The sequence below is a fragment of the Artibeus jamaicensis genome, unplaced genomic scaffold (genome assembly GCF_021234435.1).
Source record: "Artibeus jamaicensis isolate MK-2021 breed Jamaican fruit bat unplaced genomic scaffold, CSHL_Jam_final scaffold_612, whole genome shotgun sequence".
NCBI lineage: Eukaryota > Metazoa > Chordata > Mammalia > Chiroptera > Phyllostomidae > Artibeus > Artibeus jamaicensis.
Window position 1 is genome coordinate 6,368,829 of NW_026522049.1, and position 21,467 is coordinate 6,390,295.

General features: G+C 53.2%; 1 protein-coding gene across 2 annotated transcripts in view; it reads left to right on the top strand.

Annotated features, from left to right (window-relative positions):
- The window catches only part of SLCO3A1 (solute carrier organic anion transporter family member 3A1), a 211,456-nt gene extending 191,664 nt beyond the window's left edge, over positions 1 to 19,792 (top strand). Inside the window, exons 8-11 of one of the 2 annotated variants that reach the window (XM_037145071.2) lie at positions 6,580 to 6,755; positions 9,037 to 9,101; positions 11,668 to 11,910; positions 19,174 to 19,792. In XM_037145071.2, the coding sequence (XP_037000966.2) occupies positions 6,580 to 6,755; positions 9,037 to 9,101; positions 11,668 to 11,910; positions 19,174 to 19,256 (567 nt within the window). In that variant the 3' untranslated portion in view covers positions 19,257 to 19,792. Of the gene's footprint in view, positions 1 to 6,579; positions 6,756 to 9,036; positions 9,102 to 11,667; positions 13,049 to 19,173 lie in introns of those variants that run through there. The other variant, XM_037145070.2, reaches the window with a different exon arrangement.
- The last annotated feature ends 1,675 nt before the right edge of the window (positions 19,793 to 21,467 follow it).

A 21,467-nucleotide genomic window follows, 5' to 3' on the forward strand; every position in this document is an offset into this window, starting at 1 on the left:
CCGCCTGTTCCTCACATTCCGGGCAGCCTCAGGTGGCCTGTGGGGCGCAGGCAAAGTGGGGAGCTTCTGCCCTTGCAATTACGAAGCTGAGACTGAGAGCCCCCAGGGCTGGCGTGGGAATCGCAGCCCTTTCCCGAAGACGCAGACTTCTAGCACCCTGGCTCCCAAAAAGTGGATGAGGGATCTGGAGACACAGCTACGGGAATCCTGGAAAAGGGCCCTCGTGCCAATTTAGCTGTACAAACAACCAGCACCGTAAAGCTCAGGACAGCAGCCAGCTTTTCCGAGGCCTGTGTGACCACCAGCAGGGCCGTCAGCGCATCCCTCATGGCCCGGAGTCAAAGGACTCTCAAGCCTCCGTCCAAAAACAAGCAGAAAGCAATCGCCTGTCTCTTAATTCTCAGCCACGGTGCTTTAAGATGTCAAAAGGCACATTACGTTCGTGGTTCTTTGCTCACTCCCTCCTCTCCCCCTTTCCTTTTGTCTTTAAGCTCTGAGAAAATCTCCCAAGGCCTCCCCTCTGGCCCCCCCACACCCCCTGCACACACACGCGTTCCGGCACCCTCTGCCTGTCTCAGTGCGGGCTTCTCCCGGCACCCCAGTCCTACGTGCTCCCTCACCGCTCGTCTCGGAGACCGGGGAAGGGGTCATGTTTAGTCCCTAGTTACAGAGTAGTCACTTGCCTAAGACCACACTGAATGTGCAGCTGGTGCCAACATTGGAATGCGGAGTGCATCAGACTCGAAACCCAGTGTCTGCCCGTGTCTGTGACTCCCAGCTTCAGGGCCCCCTTTGCTCTACCTGAGAGGACCTCTTCACGTATCTGCCTCCCCGCCTGTTGTTGCTGCCTCTCCAGCCTGAAGCTTCACTCCTCTTACCTCCGGGCCTTTGCACATGCTGTTCCTTTATCAGAGATAGTCTTCCCCCAAGCCCTTCACATGCATGCCACCTGCTCATCCCAGCTTGAGAAGCCTATTCCCACCCCTCACTTCCTCCAGGACTGCATCAGCGTCTTGTCCCACCCCCGCAAAGTCCCCACCACCTGCCATCCCCTAGTAAGTGTCTAGCCCGCCACCCACACCCCCATGTCCCCATTAAATGGCTCCTTCCTCCTGCCTTCCCCTCACTAGGCTCCGGTGCCCAGGGCTGGAGCTCTCAGGTGACCCTCCCATTCCTGGTGGCAGCCGCGGCTGTGAACCAAGGCACCGGGCTTTCTGGGGGCTGGGTGCCCTGTGCTGGCCTCAGGAGGCCCAGGGAGCACAGTGGGGTGAGACCACCACCCTGTTGAGTAGGAGCTGGCAAGTGAGTGGGTTGGCTGGTGCTGACTTTAATACTAAAAACCCAATCCTTGCATCTCTCACCACTTTATGGCTTCTATCAAGACTTGTGAAAATTCTGTAACTCAATTAGATGTGGGTAATTCACCATTCAGATAATTCTGATTATAAGGAAATCTGGTTAGTATTAGCAGATTTTGGATATTAGACTTTGCTTCAGGCTCTGGTTTAGGTTTTGTTTATGTTCTTCTATCTCCTCCAGTGATACCCATGGAAGTGTCCAGAATTGCATTTACTATACAATTTGTGACTCTTGTAGTGGGTGCCTGGGAGGGGTGATGGAACAGACCGCACGTGAATTCTGTAAGCTTCCTCTGCATGGACGCCTTGTCCAGCTCGTTCCTGTACCTCTCTCTCTCTCTCGTCTCAGAAGTGACAGTTTCCGCCCATGGCACGTTGGTGTGCTGCTGGCAGACTGCTGGAGGCTGTGTGCTCTTGACGTATGGAGTAACTGGCTTAGGAAAAGCCCGTAGTAGCCACTGATGGAATGCTGGCAGTCAGCACGAGCCTGAACAGCGGTTTTCAGGGCAGTAACCTGTAGACGATGAATCTGCACCACTGTCTGGGCAGCAGATGTTTCTCAAGCGCCTGTTGAGCTGAGTCCCAAGTCGGTTCCACAGGGGAGGCGTGGGGGAGTGCGTCCTGGACTGGCACGGCTTTCAGTCCTGGCTGCGCAGGAGAATCACTTGGGAGCTTTTCAAAAATGAGGTCTAAGCCCCATCATCAGAAATTCTGAGGTCCTGGCTGTGTTCAGTATCTTTAAAGTCCCCTCCCTGCCTCCGCCAAGGCTGAGAGCACCCTTCTAACAGAACGGCTGTACCTCAGTTCTGCTGGCATCCTGGGCACATCGTTCTTTGTTGTGGGAAATGCCCTGTGGACTGCAGGGTGCTTAGAAGTATCCCCAGGCTCTACCCCCCGAAGGCCAGTAGCAGCCCCTCACCCTCCAGTTTAGGGAAGCCCCAGTGTCTCCAGATATTTCAGCAGTCTGGGGGGACAGTTACCTCCAGTGCAAACTACTGTTCTAAGGAAGGAGACGAGGCCTTAATACTTTATCTCTGTAGACACAGGTCGACGTCTGAGCAGGTACTGAGCACTCACCCTTTGGTCTCCTTTCCTCTGTCCACCTTCTCTTGCTGCCCACAGTGGGCGCCGAGCTGGAGATCAGAGGCACCATCAGCCTGTGTCACAGAAGCAGCCCCTGATGGCCCTGGCGCTGCACCCGCCCTGCAGCTGTGTTGACTGTGGACTAAACGGAGCCTGGGCTCTATCCACAGACTGGCTTTGTGCTGTCTCTGTAGACGTCCAGCCATAAGTGACATGGCACCTGCACCCCTGTGGGGTCACGGTCAGCTGGGGCTGAGCAGTGGCCGACCCACCATCAGCTGCCCCGTGCACCTGGACCCTCTCTCTTAACTGTCTCCTACATGATTCCCTATGGCTTAGAGTTTGCAAACCCTCCCAAATAGTGTAGCCCCATTTGCCAGAACACAATGAAAAGTTTGTACGTTTTCTGGTGGTGGCTTGTCAGAAAGGACTGTCCTGAAATCAAACCCTCCCGGGAGCTTGGCCACTCGGGCACATAAGGTATCTCAGACCCAGCTGAGCCATTGGAAATGGAGATGATTTGAAAGGAAGGAGCTCATGCTCACTGTAAAGGAGAGAGAACCTACTCGTAGGAGTATGTGCAAGGGGACACCCAAGAGCAGCAGCTGGCCTGGCTCATGTGTTTACAATATAGTATTAATGGAAAAGAAGGTATTATAAAGTTATATGTAGGTTATTATCTTTCCGTCAAGAAAAAGAAAAATCTAAATATATGCAAAAATATCAGAAGGATATATAGTCAACTGTTCATAGGTTACTTCTTGCCAGGGACTGAAAAGGTAATTTTTATATATTTCTTTCAAATTTCCTATGTATTTCTAAACCGTCTAAAATGAACATGCATCTTTTTTCCAAGAAGGAAAAAGTTTATTAAAAAAAAATTCCACATTAAAGGTTGGGTGGTTGCCTTCTAAGAAAAGAAAGAAGAGAGGTGGAGAAGTCAGTGTACCTGCAGCCTTATGCTTGCTGGGGTAGAAATTGGTTCCTGGTGGGGTAGGGCAGGGCCGGAGGGGGGTGGGGACATGTTTTCTGGAGGAGGACTGATGGCAGGGTGGGACCTCATTGTCTGGGGCGGCTGGGTATTTGCCTGGTGGGGGAGGTTTGGACCTCATGGTAGTAGGGGCAAGGATTTGGTATGGAGTCAAGAGACAGAGCTGGAGGGGGAGCCATCGGGGCCTGTGGTCACACCGTCCCCCTGCCCTGCTCTGCCCACCACTTCTGCTGGGGGCGGCTGAGCCAGGAGGGAGCCTTGTGCTCCTCAAGGACAGCCCCGTCCTCGCCACTGCAGGAGGGAGCGAGGGCTCTGTCAGGGTGTGCCCTGGCCCCTGTGTTACAGATGGCGGGGTGAGAGGTGGGTGGAGGTCTGGCTTTTGTCTCTGTTTTTCTCCCTGGCCACTGTCCTTTAACCATGACCCCGTGAGGGAGCACGAGAGTCTCCATCTTCTCGTAGCTTTTCAACAGCCCCTCGACCTTGAAGCCTGTGGGTTGCTGGCAGGGCTCTTTGTGAATGAGGGGCTCCAAGGTCTGCACCTGAAACAGCAGCCTGGGTTGGGCTAATCAGGTGAAGATCCTAAGCCACAAAAAGTAGTAAGTGATGGGGGAACCACCAAGGAACTTTGCTGAGTCATGAAAGAGTTCCTAAATGCCTAGAACATATGGTGGGGGGGGGGTTGTCACTCAAAGGACAGCATCACCATCAACTGCGGTGGTGTCCTTGGTCCTGGGCCATTTTGGGGAGCTGGGCATCACCACAAAGGGTGGGAGACACCCAGGCACAAGCAGACAGGGCCTGCTCGGAGCAGCGCACTCTGGCAGGTGCCCTTTGTCCATTGCAGGACTAGGTGGCACCTGATGTTCCTCAGAAATTGTCATCTCTTCCAGGTGACTGGGTACATTCTAGAAAGAAAAACAAGTGCAGGATCCAGACTGTTAGGAGCGACTCTCCACTTTCCAAGTTTTTACATCAGGCTCTTAAACGGAGAATACTGCTGCCACCATAGCTGTTCCCTTAGAAAAGTAACCTTTCAACCTAGAAATGAGTTTATTTGTATGATGAATAGAAATCGATGCATCAGTATGGAATGTGAGGGGAAACCCAAAGGAAAACAACTGTGTTTGCCAGTATTTTGAAACCCTGCTGATGAGTATTTTCTGCTTATAATCTGAGCTGTCAAAACAGCACGCTCATGCTTTTCTTCAGCGGTGGAAACGGGATCCGAGATTCCAGGGAGTAATGTTTGTGTTTCCGTGGTCTCCAGCTTTATTGTCACGATTCACCCTCATGGGACAGGCGTGTGGTTTTCAGTGGCTGGGTTATTCTCCTTGCATTGGTTTATTTTTAAAGTTCTAGACTTTTTAATTCTTTTAAGAAATGTTACATTTATGTTCCATGCGCCGCTCACCCAGTGGGTCGATTCCTTCTGGGTTGTAATGCATCCGGTCTCACTGGTACCTCTTGTTTGTGGAGGATGTTGGTTGGTCATGACGTCCTTGCAGTTCCTCCCATGACAACACATGAAGAGGAATGCAGAGCCTCTGCCCTCGCAGTGTCATGCCTCACGTTGACCTGGAGTCACTCTGTGCCCAGGCCAGTCCGCCTGCCTGTCAGATGAGTTCTTCTAGGTCTCCCGAGACAGCCTCATGCTGTCCTCTAGGTCGCACCAGGTTCCTGAGCCTGTGAGGCCTGTTGCTCTGTGCACACAGTGGTCACCTGAGTGTCAATTGGCTGTTCAGGGCACACTCAGTTCCAGCAAAGCCAGGGCCTGCCACCCTGCACGTGGTGCCAGCAGGGGGTCCAGCCCTCCTGGGGGCAGTGCGGTGGCTCCACCCTGGGCAATCACCAGGTGGGGAGACACACCCGTGAAATGGGGAAGGGAGGCCAGCTGTTCTCCAGGTCCGGGGTTATCAACTAGTCTGGAGGCTGGTACCCTTTCTGACCGGTTATCAGGACACCTAGCATCTCACGAGTGGTAGGGCGGCCAGGGTCTCCACAGGGGCAGGGCCCACGCCTTTCATGGGATGATTGTAGCCACCCCTGGGTGCTGTGAGGGGCACAAGGGCGCCTGCGCTGGACAGCCCTTGCAGCGTCCCCCCACCCCGACCCCTGAACTGAGCCCCATGCAGGGCACAGTCATAGAACAGGCAGCCCTGTTGGGGGGGGGGGTGCACATACAGGCTTTTGGACATTCCTGCAAGCATCAAGCCCCATCTGTGTGTTCTGTGGGGAGAGAAAAAAAGGGAGCAGGACTTTCAAGTGCAGGTGACGCTCCGGAGGATTCACTCCTGTGTGTGCTCTGAAAGCAGCAGTCCTGGGAAGAAAAGCAGTGAGTCATTTATGATTGTTTCCACTTTTCATTCATTAAAGGCCCTGCAGTTATCACTGAACCTTAATTGGCTTGGTGCTTGTGGGCTCTACCCTTCTCAGCCCCGGCCATCAGAAATTCCTGGAGGGTGAACGAGGGCCAGGCCTGGGATCAGGGTTGGCTGAGCAAAAATCTCAGGAAGATCAAATGAAATACAGTAGTTTTGCTTCCTCCTCTCTGATCACATATTCATCAGTGTGTCTTGGGCCATAGCTTGCTCCGCACTATCTGCTCTGAGCTCCCTGGCGTCTCTTACCCTCTTTGCTTTCTCTGCCACTCATGAGGGATCCTATTAGCTCCCCCTCTGAGCCCCACACTGGGCCCCAGAGCAGCAGCACCGCACAGGTTACCCGATTTACTTCTTCGAATACACGTCAGTGTAATTGTAACTGCATGAAAGAGAGGACAAACTGGCCAGTGATTGCGATGTTAATTTGGCAATGTTTTATCATATTGTGGAAGTGCAGTTTCCTCTGTAGCTGTATGTATGGGGTGGGGGGCAGGGGGCAGATTTGTCTACAGAGCCGATCTCTGAGGACTTCCTGAGCAGAGAAATGGGATACACAGGAGGTGGGGAGATCAGCTCTCTTCCCCAGAAACATGCCTTTGTTTGCATGGGTTTGCAGCCTCCTTAAGGGCCCACTGGTTCACTCAGGCCTAATAACAGGATGTGTCGGAATTTGTGACTTGGGCTGTGACAGCTCCATCTGACGAGGTGGCTTGGGGTTCAGGCGCTGGAGACACCCCCAGTGAAGGGGCTGGCTGCTGCTTTTCAGAATCTCACCGGCTGTGCGTGCCTCACCACCGGCCCACCTGAGAACGCAACCGTGGTTCCTGGAAAATGCCCCAGTCCCGGGTGCCAAGAGGCCTTCCTCACCTTCCTGTGTGTGATGTGTGTCTGCAGCATGATCGGGGCGATGGCACAGACACCCTCGGTCATCATCCTTATCAGGTAAGCGGAGAAGGTCCCCAGGGGCCCGAGCCCCAGCCTCCCCGTCCCTCCTCCCCAACACCCATGAGCATCGGCAGGAGTCCTGGTGGTCAGAACCTCAGGTGCCGCTCGAGTCTTGGGCGCCAGCTTCCCTAGGCCCACAGGAACCGTTCCATCAGAGAGGGGCCTTCCCCCATCAGCAGAAAGCAGGGCCCAAGGGAGAAAAGTACACGTTCGCGTCCTCCCAGGAATGGGTTCCACAGGTGATTTTGAGGAACTGGGGGCCTGTGCTGATTTCTGCAGAGGCCCGGTCGGAGTTGATGAAGGTGGTATCGGACTGGCCAGCCCCCTCGGACACTGAGTGGGCGCGTGTTTTTTTTAATCTGGGCCTGGAGGTGATGTCACTGGTCCTGCCCATGGCGTGGGCCCTGCCCGGACCACGTGTGTGCAGATGCTGCAGAGATGGGAGGGGTTCTTGAGGAGGGCGTGAGGCTGTGCCGAGTGGCTCACGGAGGTGAGTGTGGGTGTTCCTGCACAAACACATGTTGGAGGGAGCCGCCCCTAATTCTGTGGCTCCCTCTCTCTCAGGACCTATGCTGGATCCAGGTGAGGCACCCCAAATGTGAATTAGTGAGTAGTAGTGAGTCACTAGCACCTCTGCAGAGGTGTGAGGAGCCTAAAAGCGGGATACCCCGCCCCCAGCGTCACTCCAAACCAGGACGTTCACCAGACACATACAGAGCCTCCCTGGGGTGCAGTCACCTGGACAAACCGCCTCAACCCCCAGGGCTGGAACTGAAGTGCTCGGGGGTGATCTGTGAGCCCGTGCATGTCACTAGCTGCTGCAGCCGGCACCTCCTCTTCTCCCCAAGTAGCACACTTCCCAGGGCTTGTTAGGAATTCCCCGGGAGGAGCATGGATAGGAGGCACTGAATGTTGTCTGGGAGGTCAGTGGCAAAGCCTTGTGACTATGCAGAAACGGTCAGGGCACGTAGCAAATTGCCTCTGCACCCTTACAGAATGTGAAAGGTGTATTTTAACAATTCACACCCAGTGTTTGCATGGCTGTGGCAGACCTGGTAAAACAACACGTAGCTGGTGACACTGAAGTGCCTATTGTTCCTTTGAAAAAAGCCACATGGCATTGCGAATCGAAAGTCATAGAAATGTTCAGGTTTTTTTATGCAGTAACCCTGCCTTTTGCCTCTTACCTTAAAAAAACACATCTCTGTAAGGAAAACTCAGTGCAGATGGATTTTTATAACAATGTGAAGCACGATAGCAGAACCACCTGAATTGGAGTGGCGTTACATTATAGTTACTACCATTGCACACGACCATTGAATGTGCCAAGTGTTTCTGAAGGGAACTTTTGAATTGTATCTGGAGGGTGATTCCCTGTCACCTCTATGTGGAGACAGTGTGTCGGATCTCAGGGTATGGGTTTGCAGTGGCTGCATCTTGCCTCGTCCTCTAGCAGGGGGCCACTGCTGCCCCAGGTGGGAGTGCACCCGCCAGCCGGAGCGCTCAGAGCATCCCCGGGCGGGGGCGCAGGCCGGCCCCAGCCTAGCCTCTTAGGTGCCACTGCCAGGCTCTTGTTGTAAGTCCTGCTTTCGCAGCTTTGCTAGCGTCCCCCTTCGGTGGGTGGGGCGACAGAGGCCCTGAGGCTGATTCCCAGTATTCGCAAGATCCCTCATCTAGTGAGTTGTGGGGCGCAGGCTCAGTCCCCGGCCTTACCTGGAACTTTAAGTAACATGCCTGAACCCCCATGTGTGAGGAGAGTGTTTTAAGGGCCTGTTCTGGGTGAACTAAAGCCAGAGAGATGGGGTCCCTTCAAAAAGGAACTGGGGCCTTGCGTGAGGCACTGGGACTGGATATGGGTGGGTTGTATTGCTGGTGGCCCATCCGGGGTGTCCCACTGTGCTGGTCTGGTGAGTTTGCAGAGCAGCCCGAGCATGGCAGAGGTGTTGATAGTGCCGGCTTGTCTGTGCAGCAGAAGGGGATGGCCTTCCCACGTGGGTGGGGCTTCTTCACCTAGGATGTGTCCCTGTCCTGGCAAAAACAAGCTGTTTTTCTTTCAATGAAGACTGTATGGACGAGATTGACATTCTGTCCTTGGAATGAAAAGAGCAGCCCCAGTAATTAAACACTTACCTTGTCACTACAGGTACCAACATTTTTCAGACTTGAGGCAGGGCGAGCAGGAGGAAAGAACCACTGACCCCCAGCAGTGAGTGACCCTGGGTGTGTGAATGGAAGTGCGGCGGTAAGAATCTTTTCCTCTGTGTTTCTTTGCACACAGGACAGTCAGCCCTGAGCTCAAGTCTTACGCCCTGGGAGTCCTCTTTCTCCTCCTCCGATTGTTGGGTAAGCGGCATCTCTCTTCTTTCCTCAATAATCGGTTGGATGCTAATGAGCAGGGGAGTGGGTATCAGTGGTATTGTCCTGCCTTTGGAGTTTGTCTTTTTGTTCTATGATGTTGAAGTACAGGGACCTGAGGAATCCTCCATAGAAGTCAGGAAACTGGATTCAGTCTGTAAATTGCGGTCAGGGTTTCCACCTGCTCCAAAGTGAGACTGTCCTGTGGGTTTCTGGGACAGGGCAATGCGCCTCCCCTGCTCTGGAGCCTGCAATTCTTTCTGTATGAGGACACGAGTTGTTTGTTAGGGTCCCCAAACGTCGGTGTGGTATGGCGGGACTGGGCGGGCGCCACAGGGAAGTGTGTGCCAAGGGTGGCTCTGGTGGGGCCCGGGACCCTGGAGGAGCCTCTCCCCAGCTGCTGGTGTCCCGACGTAGATGTACTCAGATGTACGTTGGGATACCAACCTCAGGGAGGAGCCCCCCGTCCGGCCACATCACACCGACGTTCGGGGACTGTCTCTTTGTCGAGGCCAAGATCAAGGTAGGCTGACTCCACTTTCTGGAATAGGCAGTGGTGCTCTGTGATGATACAGCCCAGGCCTGTGTTTTTCGAGGACAAATATTCCTCATTCAAAGGATGTAGCCACACATGAGCACAAAGAATGAACGAACTATGGACATGTTTATCAAAGTGTGTGTCCAAATAAAAAATAGCTATAATCTGAATGTCCAAAAGCAAGGAATCAGTTCCATCCATTACAGTCCACAACCCCAGTACATTTCACATTCCCCGTTACAATTACGGACAGAAGGGCACGTGAACATGGCGGGGAGAGGTGTGCTGTGTATGCAAATGACTTCACAAGTGGGGAAGAGTATTGGAAAACTACCCACGAAAATGCAATCATCATTTGAGTATGAGGTTATGTAATTTTAATTAGTTAACTTTCATGATGAGATTAATTCCTACCTAATTAATTGCTATATGAAAGAAGAAAATACTGTGCCCCTGGGTCCTTGTATAAGAAAGAGAAGACCCTCCCGAGGGTGTGGTATGTGCCCCCTCACATCCCTGCCCAGGACACTGAGTGACTGACATAGAAAACAGAACTGTTCCAGGAGTAACAGTACCCAGTGAAGACTAGTTCAGCAATCATTAATTTAATCCATCTTGGCCTCCTGGACAGTGTAGCGCCTTTTGAAAATACAAACACACAGTACCAATTATGCTGATATTTCTCTTATCACTGGAAAGATAAGATGAGTGTGAGCCATGATGCCCCCTCCTCACCTTCACCCTCATATGGGTTGATGAGCATAGATGAATGTGTAATACCTGGTAGCAAGTAGAAGACCCTGATATATGAAAAAGATGAAAACATTCATTCCACAAGTACACCTTTACTTAGCATTTCAGGTGTTCAAAGGTTCCCAGACCTCGTGCACGTGAGTGAGCACAGCCCCGCCCTCTTGCACGCTGACCCGGGTCTGACACAGTCCCACAAGCGCAGAGCCGCTGTAGACATCCCCACACAACCTGAAAAGATGTGTGGAAATTAAAACTAGTTACATTCACAATAATTCTCATGCAACAAAGTGAAAAACACTGAAAGGCATTTCTGAAAATTATGAAGCGTGTCTAAGGTGATAATGTTAAGACCACTGTATGTTGCTTTAAGATTTTTCATTATTTCTAGGTCTGTACCCAGAAATCAGTTATTTGTTCTCAGCAGTAATATCTTGCAACTTCTGTAACTAGTCACAGAGCAAGAGATGAGTTTGGATATTATGGTCAACAAGAGCTGCAGGCAGACAGAAAAAGAACCCAGACTAGTCCACAGAACAGTGCGAGGCTGGTGGGCAGGCCTCTCCTGGCACAGCCAGGAACCCCCTCAGCACAGAAACGGTCTGACGGGGCCGCCTGAAGTGCTGTGCCGTGAGGGGTTCACACGTCCCTAGCTCAGAAGGGAGCCCTTCCGTCCAGTGGTAAAGTTCTGAGGCAAGAAGTTGTCGGTATGTGTGCGTGCTGGGCTTTTCCCCTGAACTCCGCCCACACAGAGCACAGCCCCAAGGTGCCGTGTGCTCACGTTCAGCTGCTCCTCCCTGTTCCAGCCCTCCCCCCGGAAGGCGCATGCGACCCTAGGAGCCCCACTCGAAACCATCCTGCACGGGGCCTCTCGTGAGTGACACCAAGTCCCCCTGCAGGGAGACCCGCCTTCTTGTCCGGGTTGTCAGTGGATGACAATAATGATGGAAACTGGGCATTGTCATGTTTCACGTTCAGCTCACCGTGCTCCATGTCCCGAGTGCTTCTCACATATGCATGTCGTCCCTGTCCCTTTGCAGTCTGCAAAGGCCCGGTTCTGCTGCTGAGGAAAACTAAGGCGCAGAGGGCTTGAGTGGCCTGCCCAGGCCGACGCAGTAGGTAGAGGACAGGATTCGGACTCAGGTATTTGTGTCCCAACAGGGTCCTTGCACCGGCGTGTCATGGCACAGCCACCTGTGACACTGTCCACCTGGACGGCAAACCGCCACCAGAGCTGGACACCAGGTGTTCCTTTCCCTCCCACAGGCTTCATCCCCCCTCCGCTCATCTTCGGGGCCGGCATCGACTCCACCTGCCTGTTCTGGAGCTCGTTCTGCGGGGAGCGGGGCGCCTGCGCCCTCTACGACAACGTGGCCTACCGCTACCTGTACGTCAGCATCGCCATCGCACTCAAGTCCTTCGCCTTCGTCCTCTACACCACCACGTGGCAGTGCCTGCGGAAAAACTATAAACGATACATCAAAACCCACGAGGGCGGGCTGAGCACCAGTGAGTTCTTTGCCTCTACTCTGACCCTAGACAATCCGGGGAGGGACCCTGTGCCCGCAAACCAGACACATAGGACAAAGTTTATCTATAACCTGGAAGACCATGAGTGGTGTGAAAACATGGAGTCTGTTTTATAGTGACTCGAGGAGGGCTGGATTCTGTGTAGTGATCAAAGGGTCATTTTTCCTACAAAAAGAAAAAAGGTTTCAAAAAAACAACTCAGTACACACACACGCACACCGCTGCCACCACCTTTGTCCTTTTTCTCCAAATCAGAGCCAGACAGGACTCACCTGAGAGCGTGGGACCGTGTGTCTGACGGGTGGCCTGCTCTCTGGCGCCACCGAATGGTGTTTCAGGACGCTGACGGCTGCGAGCAACAGGCACTGCCAAATTCAGGGCACAGTGGCGGCCAGCTCGGGGGACAGACATTCCTGCATATACACACAGCATACAAAACAAAACATATTTTTAAAGTCTACTAAAACACACGTTGACAACATTGCCAGGATGAGCACTAGTGACACACCCTGTGACAGCCCCTCCCGTGGGGTGGGCGGCCAGTCACAGGGGTGCAGCCCGCTCCTCTGGGACATCCGCAATACGGCCGCCTTGCCGGCGGCCCACCCAGCCGCACGTGGGTCAGGGCTCAGACTTCTCAGCGACGCCAGCGGTGACCCGCGCTGCAGGCTGTAACAGGCGACTCTCACCAGCTCCGTTTCCATGTTCGAGACTGAGGGGGAACCGGGCATCGGGGGGCCAGCACCTCACCTTCCCCCGAAGCACCTCCCAGGGTGGGCGCCCCGGCCCCGGCCCCGCAGAGTGACCTCAGGAAGCAGCGGGCCTCACCTGGCTATGACGGACTTCACTCAGAGCCGGTGACACCCAGCACCGTCCCCAAACTCATGTGCTTACATTTGCCAAACATTTTGCCATTTTTTAAGAAATAATTCAATGCATATGAATTTCCAACTGTTCCATGTATAACCCTCTCATGCTATTTTTAACTACTTCTGAAATCTGTTACCCCTTCAGTCACTAACACAGTTCTCTAGGCCGAATTTACTATGCTGGTTGCTTTTACTTTCTTCCTTTTTTAATGCACCAAAATATAAAGTGATTCAAGGGATGAAATTAATCTATTGTAGTTTTTTATCTTCAAATATTCTGCAACAAGGATATTATACAATGTGTTACAAATAGGAAAAAAATACTTGAAAAAGAGTGGACATGCAGCCTGCCTTTTAAAGGCGGCACATGAGGAATGACCAGTTTGCCTCCTGGCCCTGCTCCCCAGGACCCAGCAACACTGTCGCAGGGCCCTTCTCTACTCACACATCATGGTCCACGGGCTTTTCCTGCAGCACATGGGGGGTTGTGTGTGGTGCCAGCCCGTAGTGCATGCGATCATGAGTAGACAAGCCCACGGGCTCTGGAAAGCCACAGCACCTGCAATGTGTACAAAGTCCATGAGGCCTTCAGGGTTAATCTTGAACTAAGAGACACGTTTGTGTGTGTGTTGAAAGTGAAGGGACCTCAGAGAGCAAGTCTTTGTCACTGTCTGGTGTGAGCATGATGGGACACACAGCTGGTGGCCAACAGACTCGGCCTTTCAAGGCTGTTCCAGAAGGGGCAGGACCTATGCAAGAGCGTGCTCACACACACACACGGCCCCATTTACTCACTGGCTGTGCTTCCTCATTGACCTTGGCTATACTGCCCATGACCCTGAGAAGGACCTCACGGGTGGTTTGGTTGGTTTGCTTCTCTGCCTCAGGTGCACAGTTGCAGTCACTGCGAAGGCAAGAAAAGAATTGGGGAGAAAGGGTGTTCTGCCAAGTTTTTAACAAGCACTGTAAAAGGGGTGCTTCGAGTGACAGCCCCCAAATCCAGACCGCACCCCCAGGGAAGGACAAAGCTGGCGCTGTGGTGTGGGGCCCCCAGATCAGCACCTCCCTGCAGCGCGCGTCTGCGCCTTTTCATGGACAGCACGCTGGTCCGTGTGTTACCGAGTCAAAAGTTGGCCTGCTCCCCAGCTCACTCGTGAACCTCACATGTTGTCAGTTGGCACAGGTTGTGCATGCGTGTGTATGGACACCACACCGCCAACTGCCCCTGTCCAGCTCTCCAAACTCACACACACAAGCCCCATGACCTAGTGTTTCATGGAGCTACTTGCTATTTAAAAAAAAAAAAAAAAAGTTGTGAAAAGTGCTTGCATCTTTTCCCCCAAAGAGTTTGGATGACTGACAGTAAGCTGTTAGGACGACAGAGGAGCAACGCCAGGGCCCAGTATTCCCAACACCTGGACAGAAATTTAAAGCCCCTGTGGTGAGAAGGCTCTGAAATGTTCCTTTCTCTCATATACTACAGAGCAGAAAACTTAGTGTAGTTTCAAATTCTCTTTTTGTGCTACAAACAACCATAGTATACACGATGTCAGATCCAGCCCCTTGGTCATTTGCTTGCTGTAGACTGGTACTTTGAGGAAGAGATGCTGTCCGTCACACTCACCAAAAACCAGCCCCAAGGGACAGAGCCCACCAGAAAGGGAGTGACAAGGCCCCCGCCACCGCTGTGAACCCCTCCAGCATCTTAGCTGAACCCGCCCAGAGATGCATGGAGGAGTCTCTCTCTGATGCAACTTCTGACAGATTTGTGTAACTCCTGACTGTGGGCCCAGATGTTTTCTCACCAGTGTGATTCCTGCATACAAAGGAAATGTGTTTTGTAAGAGTAGCTCACTCGCAGAAGGACACGGTTTGCTGTCTTCTTTCAGCCCAGGCCGCACACTTGTTGGGGAAGACGGGCAGCTTTGCTTACTGCTTCTGGCCTTAGTAGGAAAACCACAAAGGTCCTGGGGACCCTGCCACCCACCAGAAGACCACAGCATGCGGGCTCCCCTCGCAGCTAATGAAGGCGCAGGAGAGGCCTCCTTTCCCGGCCCCCTAAGGAGACTGCCAGTGGTGCTGAACAGGCAGAGTAGTGAGGGAAAACCAAGAGCTTCTAAGGAATGCTTGAGCAGACTTCCTGCTGCCTTCCAAGCAGGAAGGAAGGAATGTGCTTCTTTCTCAGCCCTCACAGGGCGACAGTTTCCTCCAGAGGTGCTTTTTAAGGTGGCGTTCCCTACACACGAACCCCGACCCCACCTCCCTGTCCCCAGCAGAGCCTCAGAGCTCCCCCTTCCCAGGCACAGCCAGGCTTCCCAAAGACGCGCTGGGATCGCCCCTAGCAACTGTCTCAGGAAAAAGATTTGGTGGTGGCTGCTAACGGGTGTCCGTACCCTACTCCAGAGCAGGCCTGCTTGACGGCTATCTTTGGCTCTCCGTGAGGCCGCAAGGCTGGTTTCTGGGCTCAGGTTCTGAACGTGTGGTTTCTCCCCCGAGTCCCCAGAGCTCCCCTCTGCTGTGCTCAGCGGCACAGGCTGACTGGAGGGGTCAGAGGGAGGAAGACAGGACCGACTCCTGTTCCAGGGAGGCAGAACGGTGCCGTTTGACTGTCGTTTGTTTGGTCTAGTTTGGTTTAGATGCGGGAAGAAAACCAAGCCAGCCCAGTGTCGCTGCAGCAAGAGCAGCTGCTTCTTGCACCAAAAGAACACACCAGACCCCCAGCAGGATCTCCCCTCAGCCATGATCTCAGTTAGGTTCTGGGTTAGAGCAAAGACCAAATACCTAAGGGCTGCCATGTTTCCTGCGCGAGGGGCTGCTGATATTAAATTCTACCTAGAAAACTATTTTGGGACATAAATATGGACTGTGCCCTTCTCTCCTTGTTCATCGTACTCACCCCTCCCTAATCAGTACAGTCCTGAGTTCTGAGCAGCCCCCAGGAACAAAGTCCTCTCTTAGTGCAGCTGGGCCTGAGTGCAGCCTCTGGTCCCAGGGCCCCAGCCACCGGCGAGGCGAGACGGCCTGTCTGCTGGAACAGGCACAGGAGGTTCTTCCGTGCACGTGTGCCTGTCGCCCAGCACGGCCTGCACACAGCTCCCCAGGCAGCAGACAGGACCAGTGAAAACGCCTACCTCAGAAATCGGACCAGTGGAGACGGTCAGAACGCACCCCCTCAGAGAGCACCCGCACGGTAGCACCTGTGCAAGGCTAGTGTCCCTGGGGGAGCACTGTGTGAGCAGTGCCATGCGTTCTCTGCGCATGTGTGCTCACTCCCGTATGAAAGGCTGGCTACACGCCAGGCCCTGGACCACATACAAAGGTAAAGACAAATAGAACCACAGTCCTGTTCTCTAGGATGTCATAGTTCAATGCGCTGCATGGACCTGCGCACAAATGCAACAGAATAATAACACACAGAGCCCATCTGTGTGTCCATCTGGGTGCAGGAGGGCTGATTCACGACAGTGGTACGTGCTAGCTCCAGACCTGGAGGCTCATGGAGACCCAGAGAGAGGGGTGCTCGAGGAACCAGAAGGAAAGCGCCCCGGGAGTCTTCCCCTTTGTGGGGCTGCTGGAGCGAGTTCACAGAGAATGGCTTTGACAGCCATGCCGTTGGAGCGGCAGGACAACAGTGGCCTTAGGCACGGTGCAGACGAGGGACGGGCTTGGCCGAGGGGGCTGGTCTCCGTGTTGAGCACAGGCTGGGGGCCCTCGCGGCCAAGGTCATGGGTTGAGAGTGCCCTTTGGTAGGTGACCATCGACCTGGACATTCCTGACTGCTCCAGGAATCTAGTTCAGGTGCCCCATGTTCCAAGAATGAGGTAAGTGGCCTGTTCTTGTCCAGACTGACCGCCCCTGCAGTGGTGGGAATGGGCAAGGAAGGGAAGATGTGAAGAGCACAGAGGGGTGTGCACAGACACTGAGGAGTATTTCACACCCCTCCCTCCTTCCCACCAGCACGGAACGTGGTGCAGTAAGACTAACACACACATCCCAGGCAGAGTAACTGGTCAACACTAATAAAAACTAATAGTAGTTGCTAACATTTTTCAGCCACTTACTATATATAAATCAGCTTATTACCTGTATTAACTCATTTCATCTCAGTAGCTCCATGAGTCAGGAACTGTTACAGCCTTCAGCTGTGAGAGGAACGAGAGGCTTGGAAAGCTCCCACAATGGGCTCAAGGTCACAAGGCAGAGTGAGGATTCAAACCAGCTCTGTGAGCCCAAAGCCCACATCCTTGGTGCCATGGGTACTACTCACTCCCTGCTCAGCAAGATGCAGGGACCCCTCCCCACATGCTCTCCCAGGCCCCCACTGTGACAGTCGGGAGCCCACAACAGCTGTATTCCAGGGATGGCCTTTGTCCCTGTGCTACTCCTGCTCTTGACCGCAGAGCCCAGTGGCTTATGTGCACGGGGCATGCTACTGGAAGCAGACAGGTACGAGGAGGAGACGGGGGCTTCTCTGCCCTGACACATTCTGAAACGCATGTCCAAAGTGTCAGGATGCAGGGCACTCGCTCCGCGCCACTGCTCAGCTCCAGTGTGGAGGCCCAGAACCCGCTCCTGCCTGGAATCGGGGGTTCACAGCATGAACCTCAAGGGCTCGGCCCTGGCCCAGGGCCTTCAGACACCCTGATGCTGGTCTCTTATCAGCTGCCAGGCTTTTATACAGTTTCTAGACATTTCCATTTTTGCATTAATGGTTCAGGCTAGCAATCAGTAGTTGATGATTACCTTATGGAGAAAATGTTCAGAATTTATGCTAAAGTGATCATGTTCTACTATGAGCAAATGGAACAACACAGTAAATTCTCTGGGGGTTTAATATTCCGTAGGTTGAGATTTTTACCATCCCATTAAATCCCCTGAAATTATGTTTCTCTTAAATTCATGCAAACTTAATGGAAGATAGCTCTCATGAAGATATATTTGTCAACACCATTTGATTTCAGAAGCTAAGGTCATAAAAGGAATTGCAGGCATGCAGTGTAGGAAGTTCCATTATAAGAGGAACCCCACCACCACCACAAAGTGAGCTCTAAGCCCAGAGGGAAGGGGCTGGGAACTCAAGTTCATGCAGAGCCTGCTACCCGTATGCCAGGTGTCACAGGGAAGTGGCTTCCTCACACGGGCCCTGCAAGGTCGGTATGTTTGTTTTCCCACTTGACAGATCAGAAAACCAAGGCTCAGTACACCCAAGCTTCCCAAGAAGGTCACGTAGCTAGTTAGAAAGTCCCTGAGAGCCAATGCCAGTTCTGCCTGACTCCTGAACCCCTGCTCTTTCTGTTCTGTCACTGGCCACCACAGTGGGGACACAGAGCTGCCTCCTTAGGAGCTTCAATGAGGCCAACGGCGCACCTACTATCGGGAAAAGTCATGGGGAAGTCCATAGTTTCGTAGAGAAATGAACCTGGAGGCAAGTAAAAAACCTCAGCCAATCGTGCCTACAGGCACAGGAATCTAAAATAAAAACTTTTTGTACTTCAGAAACAACATCAGGGACATTTAAAATGCCTCCTTTCTCCTAACAGCGGAGAATCCTCTGCCTCATTCCTTCTGTGCACACAAACCAAGCCGCCCCCACTGCCTGCCCCTAAGACTTGAGGCACAACCACCAAGACCAAAAGAACTTGAGCTGTGAAGTTCAGGAAGGGTGAGGAAAGCGGCGGCACTCAGTGGCCTTGCGCACCGCCAGGTCAGAGTCTAAAGAGGACCTGTAAATGAGCGGGGCCTCCCTGGCCCCCGCGACCTACTCAGCCTGTCAGTCGTCCCAGGGCAAGCTGCGTTCCTAATGCCTTTTAAATGAAGCCACGGTGTCTGTCTCAGAAGTGTGGCGTGGGCGTAAAGCCTCGCCCCGATGGGGGTGGTTCCCCTCGGCACGCAGTGGGCGCCTGTGGCGGAATGGCCACCACATGGGCCTGCAGGGCTGGAGGAGGCGCCTGACGCTGGGACACCAGCAGTTTTCTCCGGCGCTCGGCCGCCTCTCAGCAGGGACTGCAGTGACACACAGACTCAGAACAAAAGGCCCGTCACTGGTGATTTTTACAAGATAAGGATAAGCCAGTGACCAGGGCACATCCTACTCATCCCCGTGGAAGACATCCCTGTGAGTGTTGCACAGATACCTCAATAAATACGCCTGTCAGGGAGACATGGCCTTCAAAAAGGTCTCTGGGCTGGAAATCTGTGTCCTTGGCGTTATACAGAGCAAAACCCAGCATTCTGTTGGCATGACTTCCTGTTCTTGTCCATTCCACTGCAAAGCCACAGGGCGATTTTATCAGCCTAAAAAAAAAGCAGGAAAACCAGAAAAGACCGACCTCTCTTTTTTCCTCTTGGCTCTTCTTCCCTCCTTCCCCTTTAGGCACAGAGTACCAAGACATTGAGACTGAGAAAACCTGTCCCGAGTCACATTCACCTTCAGAAGATTCCTTTGTGAGAAGCTGAGGGCCTGACCCTCCCCCTCCTGCCAACAACGGCCCATCAGCACCCGCAGACCTCGAGGGCCGACTTAGCGCACTCTGCCCAAGAACCCGAGGGTCCCAAGGGAATCACCCAGCCAGAGCGTGGTCCTTTGAGGTGGCCATGATCAGGAGGCCCCTGACTCCTCGGCATAGGCACCTTCCCGGGCCACTAAAGGGGAGTAGTGACCCGGTACGCAGCCCCCTCTTGCCCAGCCCTCCGGCGCCTGGGGAGATGACCCGCTGACTCGCTTTAGAAGCCCCCTCTCCAGAACACTCCTCTGACCCAGGCCTCTCCCACAGCTCTTCCCAAATCCGCCAAGGCTGGATGTCAGTAGGAGGGGACAAAAGTCACCCTGTTTCACAGAAGGGAGGGGGGAGCGCACGCTCAATAGATTTTGAGTGTGTTAATCTGTATTTTTGCAGCTTCTATTTTCTAGATGAGCAGTTTAGAGATACGTGATGTAAAGTACATACTGTATGATTGCTGAAAATTATATTAAAAGCACTATTTTAATTCTTCTCCTGTCTTTTGCTGTAATCTCTATCATCCTTCTTTCTTGTGTTTTGGGGTAGAATGATTCCTTAGGAATGTGTTTCTGGCTGTGTGCGCTCCATGTTCATGGCCTTGGACTTGCTCCAAAGAGCATGGGCCCTGCAGTCAGAACAGACCTGGGTTCAAATCTGCACCCTGGCACTGCAGGGCCATGGCACTGAGCAAGCGATCTGACTGCTCCGAGCCCCTGTTTTGTCATCTATGAAGTGGGGCAACTGACACCTGCTTCACGCCAGTGTGTGAAGCTACCATCTGGTTTACCTTTCTGGTTCTCCCACTCTCTACGTACACCCTGGGAAATCGGGGAACGGCTTTATCTCCGGGTGTGCCCACAGTGCAAGGCACGGCATTCGGTGGATGCTCAATATACTACTGAACGAATGAATGATGGGTGAGCGAAGAGCCTCCAACGTGTCAGCCTGGGGGGCTTGACTTCAGTGTCCCCCCTCAGACGCAACAGCAGTCTTTGCCTCCCCCTCTGGGGTCCACAGAGCCCCCCTCCATCCTCTACCTGTGGGTGGAGTCCAGGTCACCTTCCCAATCCTTGCCGGGCCTCTTCCTGATTGCCTAGCTTCTTCACATCATTCACGCACTGGCTGGAATCCTGCCTCATGTCGACGGGTGGGCCAGGTGGATGCCTGGCACCGACATGCATCTTCGTGTCCCCACTACATTCCTTACTTGTCTGGTGCGACCGGAGCTCCAGGAGCTAATGGTTATACTGTCTTCCAGGCCTTAGACCTAGGATGGCCCACTCCTCTTACAGGCTAGTCCTGGCATCTGACACACTTTCTTCCCATCCCCTGCAGCCCTAGCATCCTTTGTGGTTCAGCTGTTCTGAAATCAAAGCTGGTCCAGCTATGGATTGAAGGCGGCACCTGCCCCAGCCCTGCCTGTCTTTGCGCTCCAGGGTGGGCAGAGGCAGGAAAGAGTGCCTGGGCGAGCCTGCTTTTCTAAAGCCCTACTGCCTGCCTGGTAGCACCTGATGGACTGTTTCTTTAGGCCGGCCCTGCTTTCTAAGTGATGGCTGACTTTGATGTGGTTTTTGTTTGACAAAGCAACATGATTTATTCTCTCCAGCATAAAAATCCCAAGAAAATGCGATTTCAGCCTTCTCTGTCGTAATGTGAAAAGATGCTGAAGCAGCTGAAAAACTTAGTGGCCCCTCACGGGAGCTGAGTGAGACGGTCAGCTGGAGGCGGAGCAGGGAGCAGGGAGCGGCAGCCGGGCTGAGGGCGTCTGCGCTCTCGGCCCGGCATTCCCCATTTGCTTGTCCTCTACCGTCTCATTTCTGTTCACTTGCTACCTTTTCCCTCGTGGAGGTGGGAAATTTATCAACAACATACTCTTTCCATTTTATCTTAGCTTCACAAAGACCCGATTTCTTATTTGTAGTCAACAGATTCATCCTTCAGTCTTTACGCGGGTCTAGGAGAGCTGTTCGCACAGGTGGTTCCACCAACTCAGAATAAATCTCTGAGATTGAACTCCAAGTGCCATCTGTTCCCCACACCCTGTCAGCTGCCGGGGCCAGCAGCTCTGAACTGCACACACTTTGGGCCCTTCCTGAACCTGACCGGAAGTCCTGACCCTTTCTCTGTCTCTCTGAAAGGGCTGGTCACACACACGCACGCACTTAGC